A 24,023-nucleotide genomic window follows, 5' to 3' on the forward strand; every position below is an offset into this window, starting at 1 on the left:
ATGGTGGGGAGTGAACCTGGGACCTTCTGCATGCAAGGCAGTTACTCTACCACTGAGCTACAGCCCTTCCCCAAATGAATCATTTCATAACGAAGAATAAAAATATCTGCTAAGGGAAAGCCTTTTGGAAGGAATCCCGAGAAGGGCAGTGCTTGCCACACCCACTTTTACAATCTGGCCATGCCCACTTTGACATGCAGTCCTCTGAATGTAAAGACCATGAGTCAATGTGGCCCTTGGCCTGAAAAAGATGAGCTCCTGTTGGCCTTGAGAAATGCCCAAAATGTCCCCATGCAAGAGACAGCCCCAGAGCTGCAGTTTCACAGCAAACAAAGTGCACACCCATTGACACACGCAGATCAGCCTTGCAATGGCCAGTGTCTGCAGAGGGCGGCATTACCTGTGCGTGCTCTCTTTGGGCAGGATGAAGGAGAGCTCCGCCCCAGCATTGCTTTCCAAGGTGGCCTTGGGCACATAATGGTAGATGAGACGGGAGATTTCTCCAAGGTTACAGCAGGGCTCCTTCACCATCACCATGTGGTATCCTGCACCTGGAAGGGAGCAGGTAGAAGGGGTGGAGAGAACAGCTCTTTGTATGAACACGGGAAGGTGCCTTATACCGAGTCAGACCACTGAGCCATCCAGCTCATCGTTGTCTAGTACTGCCTGGCAGCATGAACCCAGCTGTTTTAAAATGCTTGTTTAAAAGTAGCCAGTCGTTTTAATGATTCTTTCATACTGCTTTTAAATGTTTTCATGCTTTTGTACACCGCCCTGATGCTTTGCAAGAGGGCAGCATATAAATACTTTTACAAGCAGAAAAAATACCTAAGTACCAGGAATTCTCTTTCCCAGCCAGGGTTTGAACCTGGGGCATTCTGCATGCAAAACAGACGCTCTACCACAGAGCTCCGTCCCATCCCTGAGAAGCACCTAATGGTGGGCAACACAAACAGTTCACCCTGTGATGACAATTGCTATGCTAAAATTGCCAGTGGCCTGGTAGGTCTTTCAAGCAGGGCTCTGAAAAAGTGACACTGAGCTCAGAATTTCAAATCCTGAGAACTACAACTATTGTTATCATTGATGATGATGATGCAGCAAAGTTTTTTGTCCTTATGGTTGAGAAGGCAGGCTTGAAAGTACGTGGGCAGTTAGTGGCTAGGAATCCAGGATTTCTGTATTGCTCTCCGTGACTAGCAGGATCAGAATAAATCATGCAAGTATGCTGACATTTGCTATATTTCCAAATTGCTTAATTTGCACAACACACACACAGGTTGCAGAATCCAGGTAACCATGGCACAATGCTTTAAACAAATATGCAGAATATACATCAACTATTGGTGAGCACACAAACTGAAAACCATTCCCCTATGCTGGTTGCTAGGCTTTTCTCTTCAAGTCTTATCACAGAACGGCTCTGTGAATGCCAACAAGGCTGAACACCACCCTCTGCATGCCCGTATTCCTATGTGGGTTGCTGCAAGTCAAGAGTCAGAGCTGACCCTGAGAGGATTCTCCTTACCATATTTATGCTTGAGAAAGAGCGAAGACCCACAGCATTGGAGCTCCCCTTTAGCCATAATTGCTATGCGGTCGCCCAACAGATCTGCTTCATCCATGAAGTGCGTGGTGAGGAGGATGGTGCGGCTGCTCCGTTGCTGCTGCAAGAGCTCCCAGGTGGCTCGCCGAGAAACCGGGTCCATGCCGGACGTTGGCTCATCCAGCATGACCACCTGCACAATGCAGAGAGAAGGCAGGGCCTCATGCAACGTGACACACACACACCTTGCACTGGATGGGAACGAACAGAATACACACAAAAAAAGAGACAGCGTGGTGCGGTGCTTAGAGCAGTGCTGGGCAACCTGTAGCCTGATTTTATTTATTTATTTATTTATTTATTTTATTTTATTTGTATCCCGCCCTTCCTCCCAGCAGGAGCCCAGGGCGGCAAACAAAGCACTAAAACACTTTAAAACATCATAAAAACAGATCTTAAAATACATTAAAACAAAACAGCATTAAAAACATTAAAAAAAACTTTAAAAAGGGTTTAAGAACATTATTAAAAACATATTAAACAATTCTGACACAGATGCAGACTGGGATAGGTCTCAACTTAAAAGGCTTGTTGAAAGAGGAGAGTCTTCAAAAGGCACCGAAAAGATAGCAGAGATGGCGCCTGCCTAATATTCAAAGGGAGGGAATTCCACAGGGTAGGTGCTGCCACAGTAAAGGTCTGTTTCCTATATTGTGCAGAATGAACTTCCTGATAAGATGGTATCTGCAGGTGGCAAGGAGGCGAAATGGGGGCAGAGTGAGACAGAAGGGATGTCTTGTCTTAGGACATCTGCTGACACTAGGGTGCCTGGTGCTGACACCAGACCTCTGAGTAGGCCTGGAGGGCTTTCAGCATTCCACATGAACCGCTTCCTAGACCACACTCAACACCAGCCTCAAGCTTCACATTGAGGGAAAAAGAAGGTAGTGATGAGCAAGCAATTTTTCCAGGAAATCTTTCTGCTGTTAGTTATAATCTTACTGAGGAAACCTTGATCGGCTTCTAATGAATCCCAGAGTTCCCAGAACGCTGATTGAAAAACACAGTTCTAAGAACATAAGGACAGCCTGGCCAAAGGCTGCATCAGGCCAGTGGCCCATCAAGTCCAGCTTCCTGTTCTCACAATGGCCAACCTGATGCCCGTGAGAAACCTGCAAGCAGGAACTGAGCACAATAGTATTAAGCAGTTTGTGAATCAATAAATAACAATAACAGCAGCACTGTTCCCCACCTGCGGTAGTACGTAGCCATTGTGGCTAGTAGCCATTGATAATCTCATCGAAAGAGCAGGACAAGAAGATAGGAAGCTGCCTTCTGCATTGGCTCACCTCTAGACCAATACGAATACTTTTACTTGGAGATGCCATGGATTGAACCAGGGGCCTTCTGCATGCAAAGCATGTGCTCTGCCACTGTGCGATGGCCCCTTTCCAAAAGGGACAAGCCCCAGCTCAGGGCAACAGGGATGGAACCAGCCACCTCATGCTCTGCAAGGAAATGGCTCTGACCGATTGCCTATTAGCTGCCAAGAGAGCAGCTTCAATGAAAGTATAATAAAGAAACAAAATAAAGAGTCTTCAGGGAGGGCAATGACTTGCCTTGGAGTCTCCAATGAGTGCAATGCCAATGGAGAGCTTCCGTTTCATCCCCCCAGACAATGCCTTTGACAGAGAGAAGCGTTTCTCCTGAAGGTTGAGGATGTGCAGGATACGGTTGATCTCCTCTGGGCATTTCTCTGCAGGAAAACCTTTCAACTGAGACAGAACAGAAAGGGGAAAAGAGTGAGCACAGGGGTTGGCAAACATTTTTTGTTTGCTTTCATTTAAATTACAGAGGAGGAGGAAGATTCTGTAACCCCTCCCCCAGATATCGTTGGACTACATTTCTCATTACTCCTGGCCACTGGCCATGCTGGCTTGGGCTGATGGGAATTAAGAGTCAAACAACATCTGGAGGGCAGGAGGTTCCCAAACCCCATTTAGACAAAAAGGTTAAAAAAAAAAAACCAACATGTTTCATAATGAAACTTTGGATTCTGGACCTCTTGCAAAAATCTACAGAAGAGCAAAAATGAAAAGTTTTAATTTATGGCAACAGCATATTGTTTTTCTCAATTATTTCAATTTTTTGTTTATTATTGCAAATATCTGTTTATGGAAAATTAAAGAAAAAGAATAAAAAAACAAGTTCCCAACCCTTATAGTCAAAGTAATAAAAAAAAAACCAACCATGAATGCTATCACATTTTACCCACAGTGCGGCATCAGCCTGCATGCACATCACAATGCTCACTATGGAAGAGTTCACCTAGGCATTCACAGCCCAAAGAGGTGTACATTCTTACTCTGCATCCCTTCAACTGGAGAGATAAGCCTCGAGTCTTCAGAGCATTCACTTTTTAAGCAGATTTTATTAAGCAGATTTCCCTTGTTCTGGGAAAGAATACACATCATTAAGTTTTTGCAAGATGCCTGATGAAGAGTTATGGGTTGCTATGGGTATCGTGCAGCCACATGACAAGCTGTAACCAGAGTATCAAATGGACACTGAAATGCTGTAACATGTATCCAAGGTTACCCCAGAGTAGAAGTAGAGGTGCTCTTCCACCGTCATGTGGTCAAAGAGGACGTCGTGCTGAGGGCAAAGGCCGAGACTTTTTCGGATCAGATTCATGCCCTGGGAAATCTCATAGCCATTGATGTACGCCTGGCCACTTGTTGGCGGATACAGTCCTGGGGAATGACAGTCGAACATAAAAAAGACACAGCCTTCAAACTAGTGCTTGACAGATTAGGCTGATCCCATAAAGAGAAAGAATGTTGAAGAGACATATTGTGGCATCCTTGCCACTCACTGGGCCAGGCCCAACTATAACTCGAGCATGAATGTATACAACCCCAGTTTGCTGCCTGAATAATATGTGAACTGAATCTTGAGCATTTCAAACTCTGGTAACTATCTCAGGCAGATTGGCAGGAGGAGATGACTATACCAGTAAAGACATAAGTCCTGCTGGATCAGGCCAATGGCTCATCTAGTCCAGCATCCTGTTCCCAGTGGCCAATCAGATGCCCACAGGAAGCCCAAAAGCAAGACCTGAGTGTAACAGCATTCTCCCCACTTGTGATTCCCAGCAACTGGCATTCAGAGGCTTCAACAGTGGAGGTAGAACATAACCATCATGCAAAAGATATCAGTTATGCCATCCTCTTTCTTTCTTTCTTTCTTTCTTTCTTTCTTTTTCTTTCTTTCTTTCTTTCTTTCTTTCTTTCTTTCTTTCTTTCTTTCTTTCTTTATCAAAAAATGTTTCCGATGCTGAGTGTTAAATGCTGGGCTGTGCATTGCAAAGGACTCATTCACACATGCACATATAAAATATAACTTTCATTATCACTCCACTGATGCAAGATGTTTAGTTGTGAGCCATCAACTGACATGTAAATTGCAAGCATCAGGTCTAAGAAGAAATGGAAGTTCTTTGATCCGTGAATGACTCTTTCATACATAGAGATCACTGCTTGCTGTGGCAGTAATGAACATACATGTGTGAATTCAACCCAAGTTGCGGGTGTGGCAGCTTCTTATGCACACCACATGCTCTGACCTGCACGCCTGCTTCTTAATTTCATAAGTGAGAAGGCTGCCCATGGGAAGGGGACCCTGAATGTGGTCAGAAGCAAGGGCCATAGCTCAGTGGTAGAACATCTGCCTTGCATGCAGAAGATCACAGGTTCAATCCCCAGCATCTCCAGGTAGGGCTCGGAGAGACTCCTGTCTGAAACCTTGGCGAGCCACTGCCAGTCAGTGTAGACAATACTGAGCTAGATAGACAATGGTCCAACTCATTATAAAGCTGCTTCCTATGTTCTTTACTATTATTTTGCATGTTCCAGGAAATATCCACTGAAAACAACAGTAGTGACCGTTTCCAGAATTATCAATGGAATTAATGCTTAAAGTGCTCACAGTGTGGCAGCCACCTCTGCCTAGAGGAGTATCATAAAAGTGAAAGGACCACATGTGCATTTCATTACAAAATTTTATTGAGTTAGAGCTCAAACAGGCACTGGTCCTCTATGACCTCTGCCTCTCCAGGGATCTCTGCCAGATTTGCAGAAGATTATCAACTGGCAAATGCATACAAGGAGACCATCAGATAAGTGGCTGGCTTTGCAGGAGCCATAGCTAAATCTCAGTAAACATTTCTTAACCCTGGTGCAATTGACATACTCTTTTATATAGGATGGTTACTTCTCAGTTCAGAATCATAGCATAACACACAGGGGTTTTGTTGCTGTTGTGCAACAACAACATGCAACAAATACCACTCCTGCCTCTGGCTGTCCAACAAGCTGGGTTTTCATGGAATTCAATTTTGCAGTGATTTATTTTCATTATTTAGGACTTCGGGGGTTTGGGGGCTGCATGTCTGCTGAAGAGCCAGTTCAATCCCCAATGGCATCTCCAGGTAGGGCTGGGAGAGACTCCTGCCTGAAACTGGAGAGCTGCTGCCAGTCAGTGTAGACAATACTGAGCTAGATGGACCAAAGGTCTGACTCAGCATACAGCAGCTTCCTGTGTTCCTAACTTGTTGGGGAAGGTTTGCTTTGCACATAGAAGGTCCCGGGTTCAATTCCTCCAGGTAGGGCTGGGAGTGGACCCAGGCTGGCATCCTGGAGAGCTGCTGCCAGTCAATGTAGACAATACTGAGCTAGCTGGACCAATGGTTTGATTCAGTATAAGACAGCTTCATATGTTCCTAATGTTCCTTAGGGAAGGGCCATGGTTCAGTGGTAGAGCATCTGCTTTGCATGTAGAAGGCCCCAGGTTCAATCCCCGACATCTCCAGGTAGGGCTGGGAGTGTACCCTGGCTGGCGTCCTGGAGAGCTGCTGCCAGTCAGTGTCGTCAGTACTGAGCTAGATGGGCCACTGGTCTGCTTGGTATAAAGCAGCATCGTATGTTCAGATAGATCGCCAACAGCCCAACCTCACCTGTGAGCATGGACAAAGTCGTCGTTTTCCCAGCCCCATTGTGACCCAGAAGGACCGTGATTTGCCCCTCGTACATGTTAAGGGTCAGATCCCGCACTGCTTCCCTGGCCTTGTTCCCCACTTTGAACACCTGCAGAGAGCCGAGAGAGATACAGAGATACAGGAAACAGGCATTTAGGTGCTCTTTCTGTAGCTCCTGTTGCACAGCCCACGTTGTCAAGGGATTACTGGTCATCTTCTCCTTCAGGAGTGTAGCATCCTAGAGGAACCCACCTTGGAGAGGTGCTTTATTTTGATCCCCGACACCAGGTCAGATGGCTCCTCTTCCATGTACTGGCTTTTCAGGGCCTTCTCTGGGTCCTCCTCCTCCTTCATCTCTTTCCCCAAAACGATCTGGGGATTCCCACACCAATAGGAAGGCTACACGGAGAGAGAGAGAAACAGGAAGGTTCTTACGGTGACCACCATTCACTCCTACAGCATTTTGGAGTTTTGCTCACATTAAACATTCCTACAGCAGGGGTGGGGGACCCTTTTCAACCCAAGGGCTGCATTCCTCCATGGGCAATCTTCCGGCAGGCCACACACCAGTGGCGGCCAACTTATTCTACAGTTTTTAGTATCTTGCATAACTTATTCTAGTTTTGCTGGTTGTGGGATGGCACAATGAAACCCCCAACCACAGCATTTTATTTTGCCATCCCTCCGGCTTTTCAGAGTTCAGCAAGCATTGTCCATGTGCTTGACAGTGGACACATGCTTGGCCCCCCCAGACGAGTTTTTTTAAAAACTGTGCATTCATGATGATTTATGCTGCTGATAGTATTGAGGCAGTTATCTGCAATCTGCTCTCAATACTGTTTGAGCCTAAAAAGGTTTTGGGAAAGCCTCATTGCTTCGTTTCCAAGCAATGCATGTCCCATTGTTTCCTGCTGCAATTCTGTAACTTTTTATACCACAGATATTCTGTGAGGTTATTGTTTTCGTTCCCACTTCTGTTGCACTGTAGTGCAAGAGTGCCCCTCCAGATGGCAAGGATACAGTAACATTGGAGAAGCATCACAAAACAACCGATAACACAGAAAGATGTGTGGATGGTCCAGTATAAATCCATCACTATGATTGCATCAATGAAGCACTGCAGAATATTCTCTCTCTCTCTCTCTCTCTCTCTCTCTCTCTCACACACACACACACACACACACACACACGTCTGGAGGGGCCCTAAAGCATGTGTTCACAGCCATAAGGGCTAGAAACATGCTCTATTTTTTAAAAAAGAAAGGTACCCCTCCCAAACTCTCCGGAAAGCTGAACTCATTTTTCAGTACCACATTCTGTGCTTTTTCTGTGCTCCACAGAATCATCAAAGCATATCCTGAGCATAGGACTCTTTCCTGTTACTAAACTCAGCTGGAACAACCTGCTTGCTGGCCTCTTTCCCCTGTAAAAATGGGGGGGGGAGTATGGGGCCCTAACTGACCACAACTATAAAAAGTTAATACCACCTGGAGATGCCAGAGACCATCTTGACTGTGGGGTGTTTAGGGGCTTTTCAAAATATAATTCTGCTGGCCAGTTATTTCTGCTGTTATTGGGATTATGTTTTTGTACTATTGTAGGACCTTACTGTGAATTATAAGGGTATTGTTTCAATTTATTATACATTTCTTAATAAGATGTATTCTTTGATTGTATGACTATTAGAATTTGATTTTGTAACAGTGAATTGTGTAACTTTTTGCATGTTGTGAAACGCCTTGAGCATAGATTACTATGGAAAGGTGGCATACAAATAAATAATGATGATGACACACCTTCCTCCGCCAACCAGGTACCCTCCAGATGGGAGGTGTAGTTCAAAGCATCTGGAGAGCACCAGGTTGATGAAGGATGGGCTACACAGTAGCTGACTAGTGGTCATTTGGAGAGAGAGAGACACACACACACACACACAGACTCACCATTATGAAGAAATACCAGGGCCGTGGGATGCCGTACTCTCCTGGGAAGACGGCCTCCACGTACCAGGCCACTAAGCCATAGAGCACAGAATCCAGGAGCAACATCCCCAACACATGAGCTATTGTGAAGTTATCATCCACACTGACTGGCTTCAGCAGATCCCTCCACTGCACCCCAGCGCCTGGGGAAAAGACAAAAATCTGCTTTGCATCCGACAACAGGCAGCAACACCCACTTGGGAGGCTGTTAACACATTTATGGGATCTGAAGGTAATGCCAGGGTGGGGGTGGAATGAGAAAGAAGGCGTCTTCTTGGGGAAGGGCCGTAGCTCAGTGGAAGAGCATCTGCCTTGCATGCAGAAAGTCTGTAGTTCAATCCCTGGCATCTCCAGGTAAGGCTGGGAGAGACTCTCTCTGAAACCCTGGAGAGCAGCTGCTGGTCAGCGTAGACAGCTTCCTTTCCCTTTCTTCTCACCCCTGTTCCCAAATTAGGGATACAAAAGTTTTGCTTTAAAAAAAAGTTGAATTCTACACTATTGCAGAGGATATTAACTAGCTAGTGGCGTACACTAGAAAAGTTTTTAACACAACATATAGTTCATTTTGAGTCTCCAAAGACTCACATTGTTCACATCGTTCATTTAGAGCTCCAAAGCATATCGTATACATTATCTCAAGGAGCTTTACAGCAGTCCGATAAGGTAACCCAAAGTATTATGATTATTGTGGACAAGGGATCTGAGACAGGGCGGATTGCCTAAAGCCGTCAGGTGGGCTTCACATCTAGAAGAGACCCTGGAGATCTCTAATCGGATCTGCCATCACTTTTATTTTTTTCTTAAAGGAGATTTGGGAAGGAGAAGAGGCAAACTGCAACAGGACCTTAGCACGGAGAGAGAGAGACAGAGAGAGTGGGAGTCACCCTTTCTCCTTGCTTTGTTTTTCCATTGTAAAATGCCAAGTTGCTATCTGCCCTGTTATGGAAAACATATAGTACAGATCATGTGAGGGCAGGGGCCACATTAGGGCCAGGGTTCCCAAACAGTGGTCTGTGGACCATCAGTAGTCCGTGAGCTTCATAAGGTGGCACACAGCATGTCCGCATTAAATATCAGCCGCCCTGGGCTCCTGCTGGGAGGAAGGGCGGGATATAAATCAAGTAATAAATAAATAAATAAATATTCGCATTGACTTTTAATGGTATTTTACTGCTTCTACTGTATTTTGTTATTCATTAGTTTATTTATTTAATAAAATTTATATACTGCTCAAATGTAAAGACTTCTAAGCAGTTTGCAAAAAAAAATCACAATTATCAATAAAACAGTGAAAAGCAAGCAATTAAAACCATATTTATGGCCATGCTGCCCTGAACCTGCCCGATCTTGTCTGATCTTGGAAACTAAGCAGGGTTAGGCCTGGTTACTACTTGGATGGGAGATCGCCTGGGAATACCGGGTGCCGTAGGCTTAGAAGAAGGCAATGGTAAACCACCTCTGAATACCTCTTACCATGAAAACCCTATGAAAATATCCAAAAAGATTCACAGGGTCACCTTAAGTCGTAATCAACGTGAAGGCATATAACAACAACAAACAAAAAAACCCATATTTAAAACAGTTAAAATGGCTACTACCTAGAAAGATTTTAAAAGATTTTGTTGTACTGCAATTCACCTTCCATAGGATTCAAATTGTGTAGTGGGCTCTGACCATTCACGCCTATGCGCTTAGAGCAAAAGCAGCTCAACCACTGTTGTTTGAGGATTTGCATCTCCAAATGCTGGCAACCTGCCAAGAAGGTGGCAATTCTGGCCTGGCCAGGAACATCCCAGCAATGGTAAGAAAAGAAGCCAACTCACCTTTCCCTTCGAACATGCCAATCAGCTGGCCTCCCATAGCCATGGCGACATTGGAGATGAGGCAGGATGAAAGCTTCTGGTTGTGAGTCATCGTGTCGTAGCGGGGGGAGATAAAGAAGTATGGAATGTAGGAGAAAAAATAGAGGAAGCCCCCAGCAGCAGCGGCCACATTTGCTGTAGATGCAAAGAAACAACATTCAGAGGGGGAAAGCACAAAGATCCTTCTGGCACTTGAAAGTCTTAACAAATTGATTATGAACTCTGGTTTAGTGCAACCCAGAATGCAGCAGCAAAGCCAGTGTATGAGGGGAGGAGCATTCCTGGGATTCATAAGCCATGGCTGATAAAGTCTTCTGCAGTGGACTGAGCAGAGCAAAGCAAAATATGGCTTGTGGCATTTGATTCAGTCAATCACCTTTTTTTAAAAAAACACCAAAGTTGGATCCAGGCAGAAAATGAAAGTTATGGGTAGAAAGTTAAGTTTGTGTGAACCAGAAGAACTGCTTCAAGTTGCAGCTTTCATCTACTGCACATACAGAAGGACCATGCAGTATTGAGTGGGACTTGCAACAAAATGTTGCAGCATGGAGTACAGCCAGACATGCCCTTTACCAGGACACTGCATTCCATTCTCCCTTTCCCTCCCTGTTTTTCCACAACAGTCAGTCATCATTCTGTTCACACTGAGAATACTCAGTCCTTTTTTTTTGTGCGGATTCCCCCTCTCCCCCTCTTGCTGAGGTTTATATTTCTAAAGATGTTTCTTTAGAAATTTATATTTGGTACCTATAATAGCCTTTCTGCAAGTGTACCATTTCAGACTGTAGGTGGAACATGTTTTGAACACTCCACCAAGTTAATACACACAGATGCACAACTCCCTGCATTTGGAAAGCTAGCATGTCAAGGAGCAGGTTAGGCCAAAACCCTTCTCCATGATTTACCTGCATTTAATATGCAGGGAATCTTTTGACGGTCGATAGACATGAAACTGTGGATTACTGTTTATATTATAATTATGTAACGACATTTTTTCATCTAATAAAATGCAATTAAAATGGCATTGCTTTTGTGATTCAATGTACAAGTTTCCCTACTAAGAAGAGTCGTTTATACACAACGGCAGATAGATTAAACCTCATGTAAATTACTGCTCCTTTGGCTGGAAGGTTGCGGTATAAAAACCTTCTGCCTGGCTTGAAAAACCTTCAAATGGTGCTGACCTTGTGACAGGGCCTTTTCAGTGGTGGTTCCCATTTGTGAAACACCCTCCCTGGTGAGGCGTGTCTGTCCAACATTAATGACTTTTAAGAGGAATTTGAAAACGTTCCTGTTTACTCCGGCATTTGACAACTGAAGGAGGAGACTTTTCCTGGCAACCCAGATATCACTGAACAGAATAATGATTTTATTTGCAATTGTTTTTAGAATGTTTTTTATCTGCAGCTGTTTTTAGAATTTCTTTACTGTTTTTAGATTTTATATTATTGTTGTTAAATTGTTTTGTTTGCCACCCTGGACTCCTTCAGGAGGAAGAGTGGGACATAAATTTAATAAATATATAATAATCAATAATATAAAAAAGCCTCAAAATGACAAGGCATTGCAGGGGTGGGCTGTACAAGCATCTGCTTCCCCCCTCCCTGCCCCCAACCATCCAGAGCAGTAACTTCTGCAGTCTAGAGGCTTCATCAGTGGAGACTGCTGGCCGAGATTTAGTATGGACTAAAACCCAGAGTGGATTCACTGCCCCACTGACATTGGAGCCACCTGTCTCCACTGGGCTTCGTGCAGCTTCTTCCTGCTTTAAAGAGTGAAATACAGAAGCAACAACAACAAAAAAGCAAAACAGGAGCAAACAAGATTTACAAGTTTTAAATGTGTTGCAATTACACACTGGGTGCCTCTGAAGCTAGCTGCTTTTGATACAGTCTGCTACCAACACAGCCATTGTTTAGGCCTCAAATTCCTGGAAATGTTTTGAACATGGGAGAACTGTAATACATTAAACTGCCAAAAATGGGGTTTGCAAGCACCAATGATCGGCTGGTAGGCAATGCTTGCAAATGCTGCTGGGATCGGCGGCACTTGGAAGCTCCTGAGTGCAGCTGATCCCTGTCTAAGTAGGGTTTGCAATCACTGACAATCAGCTGATCACCTTTCCCAGGGATTGGCTGCACTTGAAATCTCCCAGAATAATAATAAATAATCTTTATTGCATGCTTAGCCATGGGCCATGTGCAAGAATACATGTTAAAACATACGTACATACATTGATACGTATCACCTTACAATTTACATTTCTTTGGGTGACTCATTCATGGGGGAGACACTCTTAACATAGGAATCTCTCATTTTTTGTGCTGCCATGGCGAAATTGGCAACCGCTAGTGATACATAATTACATCCATCCAATAAAAGCATAATGATCTTTTCCCTATCTGAATAAGGCATTAAAAGGTTTTAAAAAGTGGATAAAAATTTCCGCCTAGGATTGTCATAAAGTGGGCAATGGAGTATGTAGTGTGTCATGGCCTCTATTGCCATGCATCCAAAGATGCATAGACGTTGAGCCACTGGGATGCCTCGATATCTGCCTTCCAAATAGGCCGACGGCGTAACTTGAAAGCGCAGAGCAGTAAAGGCTCTTCTAATGTGGGCTCTGTCAAGTGAGTCTAAATAATTTGCTAACGTCTGATTAAGTTTAATATGAGGGTACCATGTTGAAAACCGGGCCATCACAATTGAGGCTCGGTCCTGGGCTGCATCACATTCATAAATCCAATTGCGGAGAGCCATTTTGCTTAAGTCTAAAAGTTTATCTAATGTAAGGTCGTATTTTATGAGTACTGATTGATATTCCTTCGCCCAGCCTCCCTTCGCCATTTGTTCCTGCCAACATTTCTTAGTCATAGATGTATTATTCATATTAAGAATTCGAAGCCAGTACCGTAGGTATGCCATATCTATACATGCCCTTACTAAGGGGAGTCCCAGTTCAGCTCTCATGTGGGCAGCCGGAGTGCCCGGGGGGAGGCCTAACACTATCCTCATAAAGGCATTCTGGGTGGGCTCCAAGGTGGATCTAGCGGCTGGGCCCCATAGTTCTGCGCCGTATAGTATCTTAGCTAGGATTTTAGCCTTTAATATTTTAATCATAGGGGGAACCAATTGGCCCCCTCGCGTGTAAAAAAATTTTTTGGCTATACCTAGGGCGCGTGCGCCTGCTGTGGTCACTGCTTTTAACTGTGGGGTCCAGCAATGGTTATTTGTCAGCAATATGCCGAGATATTTATAGGAATTAACCTGTTCTATTGGGACCCGTTTAGTGACCAGGAATTCTTTGCTTTCATATGTTTTCCACTCACCATGACCTTTGATTTAGAATGGTTTATCTTGAGTTTCTGGGACTGACAATACTCTTCCAATTTATGTAGCATTCTTTTAAGGCCTATTTTGGTTTGAGAACATAAAACCACGTCTTCAGCGTATAGGAGGATGGAGATTTTTTCTATTCCAATAGAGGGTGGGAAGAAGGAGGGAGATGATAATGCATCCACTATGTCATTTATAAAAAAATTGAACAAAAATGGAGCTAATAGGCACCCCTGCTTTACTCCTCTGAATACGGGGATTTTCGTTGACAAGATGCCTTTGATTCCTTGTCGGACTTGGATGACGTTAGATTGGTAAAGGGCCCTGATCAACCATAGCAATCTTTGGTCTATGTTAGTAAGGGCCAGTTTTTGCCAAAGCAGCTCTCTATCTAGGATGGAGATTTTTTCTATTCCAATAGAGGGTGGGAAGAAGGAGGGAGATGATAATGCATCTACTATGTCATTTATAAAAAAATTGAACAAAAATGGAGCTAATAGGCACCCCTGCTTTACTCCTCTGAATACGGGGATTTTCATTGACAAGATGCCTTTGATTCCTTGTCAGACTTGGATGACGTTAGATTGGTAAAGGGCCCTGATCAACCATAGCAATCTTTGGTCTATGTTAGTAAGCCGCCGAGAAATCTATAAAGGCGATGTATAAAGATGAAGAGGCTTTAGAACTGGTATTTCTTAATAGATGTTGTAATATAAATGCTTGGTCGATAGTGCACTTTTTGGGTCTAAAGCCAGCTTGTGCATCGTGTATTATTGTTTCAGTCTCGTCCCAATCCATTAATTTATTTAACAGAAATCGGCTGTACAGCTTTAAAGATACATTTAGGAGGCTTATAGGACGGTAATTTGCTGGATTTGCAGGATTACCTTTTTTAAAAATTGGTACCACGATGCTGGTTAACCAGCCCTGTGGAATATTTCCCGTGTTGTTTATGTGTGTGAATAGAGAAGCTAGGAGGGGTTCCCACCAGGACAAATTTTGGGTAAAAAATTCGGGGGGAAGCATGTCCTCTCCTGGAGCTTTCCCAGCTTTCAGAGATAATATCAGTGTCCCAATATCGTGTGTTGTAACTGGGGGCCAAGGTGGTAGATCATCCAACGCTTCTATATTAACTACCGATTTATAGGTAGATTGATTACCAAAGATCGTACTAAAATACGTCACCCACTCTTCTTCCATTATAGGGGGGATGGATGTGTGATTTACTGGGTTCAGAGTCCCCTGCAGAAGTCGCCAAAATTCTGACTCAGTGCCCATTCGGGCTGCTTTATCTAGCACCTTCCAGTTTGCTTGATATAGAGATTGTTTTTTTGATTTTAGTAACCTTTTATAATCTCTTCTCATTATTAATAATTGCTGGAAAATATCTGGGTGGTTTTTGGCACGGAATAATTTAATTTGCTTAATCAGGAGTTTCTTGGCAGACATACATTCTTTGTCAAACCATGACTTAGGTTGAAGGGGAAGTACAGCCACTGTTAGATCTGAGATCCGGGGGCTAAGTTCGGTTATTATGGCTTCGTATGCCTTTAGACTAATCTGTGGGTCTGCTATGGCCATTTGTCGTAGATGAGTAAGTGTATTGGTTGACAATAAGCAATGCGCCTTAGTCCCTATCTCTTGAGACCATTTTAACCGTTTACGGCCATACCCAGAGTCCAGATGGAGGGCTTTTGATGAGCCAGTCTTATTTTTTAGAGAAGTCCTTAAAATTAGTTTTAAAGGGAGATGGTCACTTTCTGGTCTGGTGAGTATGTTAAGTTCTTTTACTCTTTTTGTCATCAAAGGGGAGCTTAGGAAATAATCAACTAAGCTAGCCCCTGCCCTTGCATGGTATGTGTAAGATCCTTCCGAACGATCTATCGGAGAGCCGTTTAAACATGTCAGTTGGAATTTTTGTATTAGCTGGAAAAGTATTTGGCCGTATTTGTTGATTATGTTATCCATTGTAGATCTTTTTAAGAGGGGGGTCCCCAAGGAACTCATCGAGGGGGGCTTCCCCTTTGGGGTAGTTAGGGCCCAACCTGGCGTTAAAGTCTCCTCCAAGGAGAAGCTCAAAGGATGGATATCTCTCTTGAAGGGTTTCCAGAAATATATCTAAAGCCGGCCAAGGGGGTTCTTGTTGAATGGAATTTGCCGGGGGAATGTAAACGTTAACACATATGACTGGTGGGAAGCCAGGAATCCTCAAACCCAATGCCAGCAAAACATACGGAGTCTGTATCTTAAGGTCTATTACCTGTCAGATTAAATGGGAGGCAATCAGTATAGCCAAGCCCCCTCGCCCTCGTCCCCTGGATGCCGATTTAATCGCTGGCTTTGCCCAGGTTTTATAGCCCCTAATTTCAAGTATCTCATCAGAGACCAACCACATTTCTTGTAGCAAGATGACGTCAAATTGTTGTAAAAATTGTATAAATGTCACATCCGCCATCTTATTTTTCCATCCAGCTATGTTCCACGATAGTATGGAGAGAGGCGATTCCTTTGCCGGGACTCTTAATGTATTTGATCTTTTATGATGTCTTGGGTTACACTTTGGGTCGTTTGGGCTGGCTGAAATTGATGACCGTTGTCATTGATATGGGGTAATAATGTTTACTTCTGGGTAGAGTGTGCTGACGTTTGATGTAATCCGAAGGGTCTGTTTCATGTTTCTTGTTTTACACGTTGGAATACTATTGGAAGAACCCAATTCCTCTGGTTGTAAATAACGCATCTCGAGCCACGAGGGGTCCGGCATATTCTTCCTAGGACTCTGGACCCATTCCCGATTTAAAAGACTAGGCGGGCTTCTTTCTTCATCGGATGTTAGGGGGTTATTTTGAATTAATTGGTCCAAGTGAATTGTTCCTTTTTGTTTTTGTTTGCAAAGGCTCAGTCAGGTTATCCACAGCTGGTGTGTATTTGGCCCCCTTTGCATTTGTACTTCCGTTTGATAGTCTTTGGAGCAATAGAACTAATCTATCAATGATTTCTTCCTGGTCTTGCTTTGGCAGGCAATCGTAAGATTCTACGAGGAGGAGTTCTTCAGGCATAAAGTCCGCCTCCCCCAGTAGTTTATCCTCTATTATTGTCCTTGCCACTCGCTGTGGTCGATTAGTATGGGGGCCCAAAAAGGGTGACCTTTCCTGAATGTTTGGCTTGATTATAGGAGCTTGAGACTCCATGTCCCTCCTCCAAGGGGGGGCAACCTTGAAAAGCGGTTGTGGAGGGGCTTTGTTGATGCACCATAATGCCTTGAGACAGTAAAGTGTCTTTGGTTCTGTATATGCGATCAGTCATATGTGGTGACTGTATTGTGAAAATAGCCCGTTTCTCAGGGTCCTCTGAATACAGGTGGGACACATGCCTGATATAGTTCTTGCTATTGATGTTCGTGAAGTAAGGTTCAAGGCAGCTGTAAAAGAGTTGTCTTAGCGAGGATGATAACCAATATTTCTGTGACTTCGGTAGGAAAGTGACCGCCAGCTTGTCTCTTGATAACTGTAAGTTCTATTTCGTAACTTGCTTAAGGCGGTTGGGGATGAAGGGTGGTTGGGGATGAAGGATTTGCAGGTACTGCTGATCAGCACCAGATGCAATCTCCGATATAGCAGGGATTGGCAGCGCTTGGGAAAATGTCTTCACAGGCCAAATTAGGCACTTGCTGGGCTTGGCTGGAGGCTCTCCATCACTTTCCCAAGAAAGAGAGACACACTTTCCCAAGATTGTAGTGGTCTGGAGCACTGCAGTAAAGTTTGTTGTATTGAACATCCTGGTTTTCTCATTCCTTGCAGACCATGGCATGTTCTCCCCTTACAACTGAACTACCATGTAGGAGGATATTTGAATTAAAACTCAGTTGTTGCATTTGTCCTTTCTAGCTACAATCCAATAATGCCATAAGCATGCATGGGGGAAGAACGAAGCACAAAGCCATTTGATGTTTCGACTGCAGTGGCTTGCAATGCTGAAGAGGCAAGCCACTTTTCATTTCAGATTTGAAACTGGAAAGGTTGCTTGCCTCTTCAGCAAGGAGTGGCATTGCAAAGACAGCTCTTCAGTGTTTTGCTATTTTAATTGAGGTCTTGAGGCACACCAGGAACTAGTACTGGTTCCCAGGGTAATGTTTAGAGCATTCTGTTTTGCCAACGAACTAGTAAAATAAAAGGCCTGGGCTGCTCTGATGCCTGAAAGAGCACCATGATCTGCAAAAAATGAGCAGGTTAAACCCTTTCACTGTCAACGAATGAATGAATGGTTTACTGCAGATCTATAAATTAGGTACAAAAATAAACCATATAGCTCGTTTCAAACAATTAGAAGTAAATGCATATAAATATACTTTTTTCTCCTTCTCAAGAAGCCAACAGGAAATGTCTCCTGATCAGCAGTGAAGTCAGAAAAAAATTGGCAACCCTCTCCATAATATTGGCGGAAGCATCCCTTCAGCAGAACAATACCAACTCTTCAGGAGGTCTTCGCAGAGTTCTTAGCAGAGGAAGAATTAACCTCTTTCTACATTCCCCAAACAGGTTGCAGTGCAGAAGAATGTGTTCACCAGATTGCTCCAGCTCTGCCCAAATACAGCCCATTAATTCACTGGGGTCTTAACAATGTGGAAAACAACTCATTAAAACCGAGCAAGGATTTCACTGTCAACGGCAACAAGAATCAGCACCAGCTGATCAAGCTGCCGTAGGAACCGTGGCAGGTAAACACACACAATTGGGAACCCCAGTCTCCTCCCCTGCCTGCTACAATCCTGGAGGTGAAGTATCATCTCGAGCAGCCCAACAATGACAAAAAACACGTGTTCCTGGGTTTGCAACTCCAGCAGCCCACGCCCCTGGGGAATTTCCACTCAGCCACACCTTTGTAATTAGCTATCATGCGCATCACTGATGCTCCCATGTAATGAGCGCTTCAAATGCAGAATGTGACAAGGCAAGCCCAAATCCTAGCAGCAGCAGCAGCAGCACCTTCCTGGCCTTAACAGTAAGGAGGGCAAAACTTCCAGACCGAAATAAAAATACAGGACTAGTTGTACTTTAGACTTGGAAGCGATAAAGCTGTGGAACGTTGCCAGGGGCCTCAAACGTATGTCCACATACATAAGTATGTGCTATTTGGACACACTCAGATACAGTGGTTGTTATCAGTGGGAGTGAATTACCTGTGCAACCAGGAGCACAATCCTAACTCTGCCTACTCAGAAGGAAGCCCTCTTGGATTCAGTTGGGATTGCTCCCAGGTAAGAGGGGTTAGACTTGCAGCCTAGCTTTCTGTGGATTGCAGATCGACATCTTACCACTGGGCTAAAAACAAACTAACTGCGAGAGTGTACTTCCCTTCCTTCCCACAATCGTGGGTCAAGAAAGGAGCCATCATCTCTGTGTTGTCTTCAGCCATGAGATGCTGCTGTAGATGCAGTGGCCCTTCCTGACCACCAGATGAAGAAACCTCTGAGAATACATTCCCAGCAGGGTTGCCAGGCTCAGGGCCTGAGAATAATTCTGTATGTTTAAGAGAAGAGAAAGCCAGCTAAGTGCAGGTTTTCTTGCAACACTGTAATGGGAAAAACCTCAAGGTGGAGTTCTCCCTTCCCCCTGCACAACTTTTAAAGATACAGAAGACCTCTTGGTTGCCAGGCCCAGCCTCCAAGAGGTCTTCTGTATCTTTAAAAGTTGTGCAGGAGGAAGGGAGAATTCCACCTTGTGGTTTTTCCCATTACAGTGTTGCAAGAAAACCTGCACTTGGCTGAATTTTCTCTTCTCTTAAAGATACAGAATCATTCTCAGGCCCCGAGCCTGGCAACCCTAATTCCCAGGTATCTCCAGGTGGAGCTGGAAGAGACTCCTGCCTGAAACCCTGGAGAGCTGCTGCCAGTCAGTGTAAACAATACTGAGCTAGATGGACCAATACTTGGTACTTGGTATAAGGCAGATTCCTATGATCCATCTGGCTCAATACTGTCTACACTCACCACCAGCAATGGCTCTCCAGGGTTTCAAGCAGGGAATGTTTCCCACCCTCATTTGCAGATGCTGGGGACTGAACCTGGGACCCTCTGCACGCAAAGCAGGTGCTCTTCTGCTGGGTGATCTTGAGCCAGTCGCCGTCCCTCAGCCTAGCCTACCTCACAAGGTTGTTGTGAGGATAAAATCAGGAAGGGGAGAACCATGTTTGTACGCCACCTGGACCTCTTTGGAGGAAAGGTGGGATATAAATGTACTAACAATAAAAAAAATGTTGCCGTTGTTAAACAATTGGAATCCTTGCCAATCTCCTTCAGAAACAATTGGAATCCTTGCTGATTTCCTTGTTTATCTACTTCAAATCACCCAGGGGATCTATCAGTAGGTCCCAATCTACTTTCTGCCCACCCCTGTCCAAAAACATGGTACAACTAACTTTCCAAATGTGGGATAAGCAGTAGCAAGCAAATTCGGCAGCCTGAGCAGAGTGGTTGTGTGAATCAGCCACCCTTTCGATCTGGTGAGGAAAACAGTCGGGGAAATATTGCTCACCTCTGGAGAAGAAAGTGCTGACCATGAAGCTGAAGGTGATGGAAGAGATGGAGAAGGCTGTTAGGAAAGTGAACACCAGAGTTGGGTCGCTGTTTGTGAGCACTGCTCCCTGTTCGCTCACCTGCAAAATCAATACCCTGCAGTGAGTCCCATTATCCATTAGCATAAAGTTAACAGACACTCAGACTTTTCTCCACTGAAATCAACCACTGATAACTAAGCTTAGATCAGGTTCTGCAGGGATATTTGGAAAACAGCGCAGCAAGCGTTAAGCAGTAGATTGATCAGCCAAAGATTTAAGTTGATTAATTGGCAGGGGTCAGCTTTAATTGGGGACAGCAATTGTTATCATTGGGGCTGTATGTTGCAGACACACTATATTTTTTAGGCTGCTTTGGTTCTAGTATATCACTGAAATAGGGAACAAAAGAATGAAACATTAAAGGTGCCCTTTCTTTTAAAAGCAGGGGTAGATTTTGTTTATTCAGTTGCACGTTATCTCAAAAAGGCACCTACCACTGAGGCTTTGGCAACGCGCAAATGTATTTAAATTTAATTAGCCAGTTATAAGGCAGATGATTACTCAGTCGAAGAAAAAAAAAGGGGGGGGGAACCCCAGAATGACAAAAAAGTGTGGAAAATATCCAAATGGTTTATTTGCAAGCTTATATCATTAAAATGTCTTTGTAAAAAGCCCAAAGCGTTTCGGCTATTAGTGTGCAGCCTCCATCAGGGGCTATTGTTGATTGTCTCAATAAAATTCTCTTCAAAGTAATCTCTGAAAAGTATTTGTTGGATGACCTTCACCTCCCTACTCCAGATGATTACTCAGCCAAGAACTCCCTAATTCATTGACAGTCCATGGCAGAAAGTGGCTCATTATTCTCAATGGAAGCAATCCAGAAAAAGTGATGCACGCTTAAGTCTCCCGGAAACCAAAGGAATGAAGGACAGAAAGAGACAGACCATGCAAGTATCATGAATGGATTTCTCAATGTTTATGCATTCTGCTGAGAAGCAGCTGCAGAGAGCTCAGATTTTGTTTGGAGCAGTGACACTGGGAGGAGGTGGTGGTGAGGTGCCACCTTTGACCCCTTGCGCTATTTCCAGATCTAAATACACCCCCCTTTCTGCACCTGCCCAGCAGAAAACAGCTACAATCGTATTATTTTCCTAGGTCGCTCATGGCAGCTTACTTTTTTTTGGAGGGGGGGTTAGATCAGAAAAAGCGGAGAGGGGGAAACCCCCCGTCCAATGCTCTGCCCAGCTGCTCCTATCATTCATCAGGTCCTTCCCTTCCCAGCCCAAAGCCTGAGGCCGCTTCTAGATGATCTGTTTATTGCCCACTCATCCAGATTTGTTTGCAAGGAGTTTAGACGACGTTGGCTATTTAACGAGTATTGCTTCTGATTTGTTTGCAGGCAGGCTAGAGGAGGTTGCGTCAAAGCAAGTGCCATCCTACATTTTCCAGTGCATCTTCCTGGCACTTTCCTTATCGCAAAAAGTCCGATCTTTTGGGGAAGCAGGTTTGGTGCTCAAGAGCTCCCAATCAGATTTAATGGCACAACCTGAATATGTGATTAAATCCCACCCCCAAATAGCGACAGTCTGTAAGTGCCCTGATTGTCTCTGGACACGGAATGAGTACAGTCATGTAAAGGCAAATTCAGAAGTGCAGGGATCCTTCATGACAGTCACGCTATGCCCCCCTCACAGCCTCGCCCCTTTCTAAGATTATACAATAAAATGAGCTTTCACTCTCTTACTTTGTTTGGAGTACTTTCCTGGAGTGATGCATTGCAATGATCAATGCAGATCTCCATGTGTTGCCTTTCAACTAGATCTACTGTTTTCTGTGCACATACATGGGCAAATGTACTAAGATGCTGTAAGGTAAGGAACTTCCTTTGCTGAGTTTCCCCTCTTGGTTGCCATATTAAGGGAAGTGTGTTAAGCTACTGAGAACATTCTTCTCAATGGCTTACCCATCTCCTTTCACAATCAGCAGGAAAGGACACTGAAGACATAGAGACCCTGCTCTCAAAAAAGTAAGGGGTCTAAGACCCAATGGGATTCTGGATGGCCACACCTCTGACTACACTTCTGCTCCAGGTTGCAAGCCTATTGTACGAGTTAGCTTCAACACCCACTGGAAGATGCTCACCTTGACGCAGAAGAGCACAGTGACAAAAAAGTTGGACACCAAGACGAAGAGGAAGAACATGAGGAACCAGGCGCTCCAGTGCAGCCAGTTACTGAGGCCCATCATGCGCATGTACTCCTGCAGACACAAAGTTCAACATGACATCATGCAAGGCATTGCTCTTCTAACAGCAAGTCCTTTCCAACATCACAATTCATTCCTTGAATTCTGCAGCTAATTTCTCCCCTCCAAGAGACTCACCCCAAGCACTTATAAATGCAGTAGTTCTTTTTAGCAGATAAGGGTTAAGCAGCAAAGGACGGACACATTCTTCCACCCAAGCCTGTCTTCCAATCCTCTCAAACCAGCTGCCCCTACAGTTCCAGACAAAAGGTCAGCAAATATAGACCCGTCTTTGGTTTTCTTGTCAAGTATAAGTTCACTTACCATTTCCAAACGGATGCTTATCTGTCTTTTGGTGTGAAATGGATTGATACCTTGTGCATCTTTATAAACCATAAGGGCACTGTTGCTTTTTAAAAAAATGAAAGCTGAGATGATCAGAAAATTTTCAGTCCTTCAAAAGGGATTCCAGTATATAATCTAGTCTCTTTCTGAAGCTCATTCTAACTTTATTATTTTAATTTTTATAGGTGTGTATGATGACTATGATGACATTCACATCTCACCTTTTCTCCAAGGAGCTCAAGGTGGCATACTTGGTTCTCCTCCCTCCCCATTTTTATTCTCCCAACAACCCTGTGAGGTAGGTTAGGCTGAAAGACCGTGACTGGCCCAAGGTCACCCAGTGAACTTTATGTCTGAGGGCAGAGTGGAGGATTTGAACCCCGGTCTTCCAGGTCCTAGTCCAGCACTCTAACAGTGGCTCTTCTTGGACATGCATCATTCCCCTTGCCTTTTCTATTTGTTTCTCATGCCACAAAAGCAGGCCTACATGGCTTGTGTGACCCACCAAGCAAAAAAAATAATCCACTGGCTAAGGAAATGTGCATATGTTCACCTTTATTGTGCGCATGTTCTCAAACATTAACCTGTTCCTGCATCTTAAACCATCATCTTAGAGGCTCTTCTCCAAGGACCCCTGCCTCCTTCAAAATTAGGCAGATTGTGCCTAGTGAGAGGACCTTTTCAGATGCAGCATCCCACTTGGGGAATGTTCATCCTTCTAGTGCCTACCCTGAAGTTATTCTGGCATAAACAGAACACTTTCATTTTCCTAGGCCTTTGAAAAATCCAAGCCAGGCCTGTTTTTTAAATCGGTTGCATTTTTACTCTTGCATTTTGCTGTTTTTATTAATTCTGGGCATTTTAATTTATTTATACAGTAAGAGTTCACTAATCCTCCAGGAATGAAGCTTCTTTTAAGGAAGGCTTTTTTAAAAGTGAAAGTGACCAGCTTTGCTATGGATAAACTTTCAAGCCTGCGTCTTTGCTTTGCGATCAATAAACTGATAAGCCTGTGTCTTTGCTTTGCATTAAAGAAATATCTTGCTTTCTCCCAGGGTTGGGAGGGAGAGGGGGAGGAGGCTGGGTAGGCATCCTTTAAAGCTGCCTCCACCATCTTT

The 24,023-nt window shown here is 44.2% G+C and overlaps 1 protein-coding gene and 1 pseudogene across 2 annotated transcripts in view; one reads left to right on the forward strand and one right to left on the reverse strand.

Annotated features, from left to right (window-relative positions):
* Nucleotides 1-24,023, reverse strand: part of ABCA3 (ATP binding cassette subfamily A member 3) — a 104,742-nt gene that overhangs the window by 29,191 nt on the left and 51,528 nt on the right. For both annotated transcript variants that reach the window (XM_061599439.1, XM_061599440.1), the window contains 10 exons: nt 22,459-22,575; nt 20,295-20,415; nt 10,387-10,560; nt 8,525-8,706; nt 6,834-6,980; nt 6,561-6,690; nt 4,145-4,299; nt 3,166-3,321; nt 1,529-1,739; nt 401-551 (listed from right to left, as the gene is read on the reverse strand). In XM_061599439.1, the coding sequence (XP_061455423.1) occupies nt 401-551; nt 1,529-1,739; nt 3,166-3,321; nt 4,145-4,299; nt 6,561-6,690; nt 6,834-6,980; nt 8,525-8,706; nt 10,387-10,560; nt 20,295-20,415; nt 22,459-22,575 (1,544 nt within the window). The remainder of the gene's footprint in view (nt 1-400; nt 552-1,528; nt 1,740-3,165; nt 3,322-4,144; nt 4,300-6,560; nt 6,691-6,833; nt 6,981-8,524; nt 8,707-10,386; nt 10,561-20,294; nt 20,416-22,458; nt 22,576-24,023) is intronic.
* On the forward strand, nt 9,877-9,995 carry LOC133372171 (5S ribosomal RNA; annotated as a pseudogene).

Source organism: Rhineura floridana, chromosome 17 (genome assembly GCF_030035675.1).
Source record: "Rhineura floridana isolate rRhiFlo1 chromosome 17, rRhiFlo1.hap2, whole genome shotgun sequence".
In the NCBI taxonomy this organism is placed as follows: Eukaryota; Metazoa; Chordata; class Lepidosauria; order Squamata; family Rhineuridae; genus Rhineura; species Rhineura floridana.